The 2,064-nt window shown below is 45.2% G+C and overlaps 1 protein-coding gene across 1 annotated transcript; it reads left to right on the top strand.

The window, feature by feature from the left end:
• Positions 1–265: 265 nt before the first annotated feature.
• On the top strand, positions 266–1,695 carry LOC134289835 (uncharacterized). The gene is made up of 2 exons (XM_062856456.1): positions 266–611; positions 671–1,695. The coding sequence occupies exon 2, from the start codon at positions 797–799 to the stop codon at positions 1,469–1,471; it is 675 nt and encodes a 224-aa protein (XP_062712440.1). The 5' UTR covers positions 266–611; positions 671–796; the 3' UTR covers positions 1,472–1,695.
• Positions 1,696–2,064: the final 369 nt, after the last annotated feature.

Below are 2,064 nucleotides of genomic sequence, written 5' to 3'. Positions count from 1 at the left end.
AGCTACAGCATCCTAGTAAATCGCCCAGAAATTTTATTACGTTTGGACATTTGGTTACAGAGATATCTTTCGAAGAGTACTTAGGATTTATACAACTAAACCTTTTGAATTTTTTGACCAAGTGTATCATAATAAATATCTTAGCCGTCTGTCAACCGATTTCGATAATCCTGGCACCAAATGAAAGCTACAACATTCTAGTAGAATGTTGGCGAACCCCTCGACGATTTCGCCGGCCGAAGAGTGTGCTCCGGTTACGCCCCGTACAAAAAAAAGGAGAGCATAATTGGATTAGCAGCTGTCAAAAATATGGAGCAGGATTAGGGGTAAAAGGGAGATATGAGGGGAGACAAATGAATTGGAAGTTGGATAAAGCAGAAGTCATTTGAAGATAAGTTGAAATTAAAACTAAAATTTGATAGTTGTAGCGGTGCATTTATTAAAAATCGATCTAAATTTGAATTCGCTTGCACTAAGCAACTAAAGGTATGATGGCATTATATTGATTATACGATTATTATTAATGATTAAATTCTAAAATAGATCCCAAGTTAACCACGTTGAGACAGACCTCTATAATTCCGATTGTGATTCCGTTTGATCACCAAAATGTAAGTGCTCATCTTCTTTATCATACTTAACTTAAACTTAACGTAAAATAAAATTCTAGCTTTGAAGCTGCATTGAATGTTGCTGAAAAAGAGGTGTTTCATTGATCGGAGACGGAGAGATTTGTCCTTAACAAATCTTCAAAGATTTTGAGGTTGGATTTAACGTGTAGCAACATCTCCAGATAATGGATCTGGAAATTCATTGCATGATGTGTGACAGGCCGGACAATGCCAATGACCTTGTCCAATGCGATAAATGCGACGGATACGTGCATTTCACATGCGGCGATGTTAGCGACTCGATTGCCGATACAAATCGGAGTTTCACCTGCCAGAGGTGCATCGAGAAACTGGAGGCCATTACCGTTTCATCACACCAGTCCAGTAGACGATCCAGCTCGGCTACCCGCAGTAGCATGAGCACCGCCCGTTTGACGCTGCGCTTGCAACAGCTGGAATCAGAACGGCAAACCCGGCTGCAGGAGTTAGAAGATGCTGAAAAGTTTCAGCGTTTACGTAGGCAGATAGAGGCTGACTTCGAGAAGCAGAAGCTCGAAACACTCGAAGCCCAGCTTCAGGCAGAGGAGGAAAACCGTAGTGTTAGGAGCAGAGTAAGCTCCAGGATCGACCGAGAAAACACTAGTAAGTGGATTGGAACAACCAGGCAGTCGGTGGGCCCAGAAGCCACCTTGGCCACCGTTTCAGTATCCAATCCTGTTCCTGACGACGATCAAACCCGTGACCAAGGAGAATTCCAGCTTCAAGCGTCGGAGAGCGGTGTCAAACCTGATAAATCGACCCAACCAACTGGGGTTTCTACCGGAATACCAAGTGCCGAGGACAGAGCTGTTCCACATTGAGTCGTCGTTCAGCCAGAAGATTTCCAGTCCCACTCTTCCGTACAGCACAACCCAGCGGTCTTCGAAACAACGTGCAACGTAGTGATCCAGAACGAAAACCCATCAAGGCCAGTCTCCACGGTAGCGAGCAAGCAGCTCGGAGCAACAAGTTCATCGCAACCGCGGTGTGCAGTAGCCTATGCCGACGTTGGACTAGAGGTAACACAAACCGTACCTTCAACAGAATCAGGCCCAGCAGCCGCATCGATCGTAGCTCCGGTGCGTCGAACATCGTGGATGCCCGTGCTCTCGAATTGTCTACGGCGCAGAAGCACGTAGGATTTTTTTTTTTTTTTCAGGTCAGAAATAGAATTAGTTCCCCTAATGTCAGGCTGCAAACAATTGTAGAATCTGTTCAAACCAGCACACCAAAACCACGGTTAGTAGCAGGAGATCCAGGCCACTTTGAATCTCAGTTAGGGTCTAGAAGTAAGCTCATAAGTCATGCTAGGTCAGCAAACCAGGGTTTTTTGCAAAATGTCCTCCCTGGTCAAACCGCACCAGTTGGCGACCCTCCCCCTGAATCCAATGCATCAATATCAGTCAATTTTCCG

The sequence above is a fragment of the Aedes albopictus genome, chromosome 3, assembly GCF_035046485.1.
Source record: "Aedes albopictus strain Foshan chromosome 3, AalbF5, whole genome shotgun sequence".
NCBI classification, from domain to species: Eukaryota; Metazoa; Arthropoda; class Insecta; order Diptera; family Culicidae; genus Aedes; species Aedes albopictus.
The sequence above is the reverse complement of the archived record's forward strand: the minus strand, read 5'-3'. Positions and strand labels throughout refer to the sequence as shown.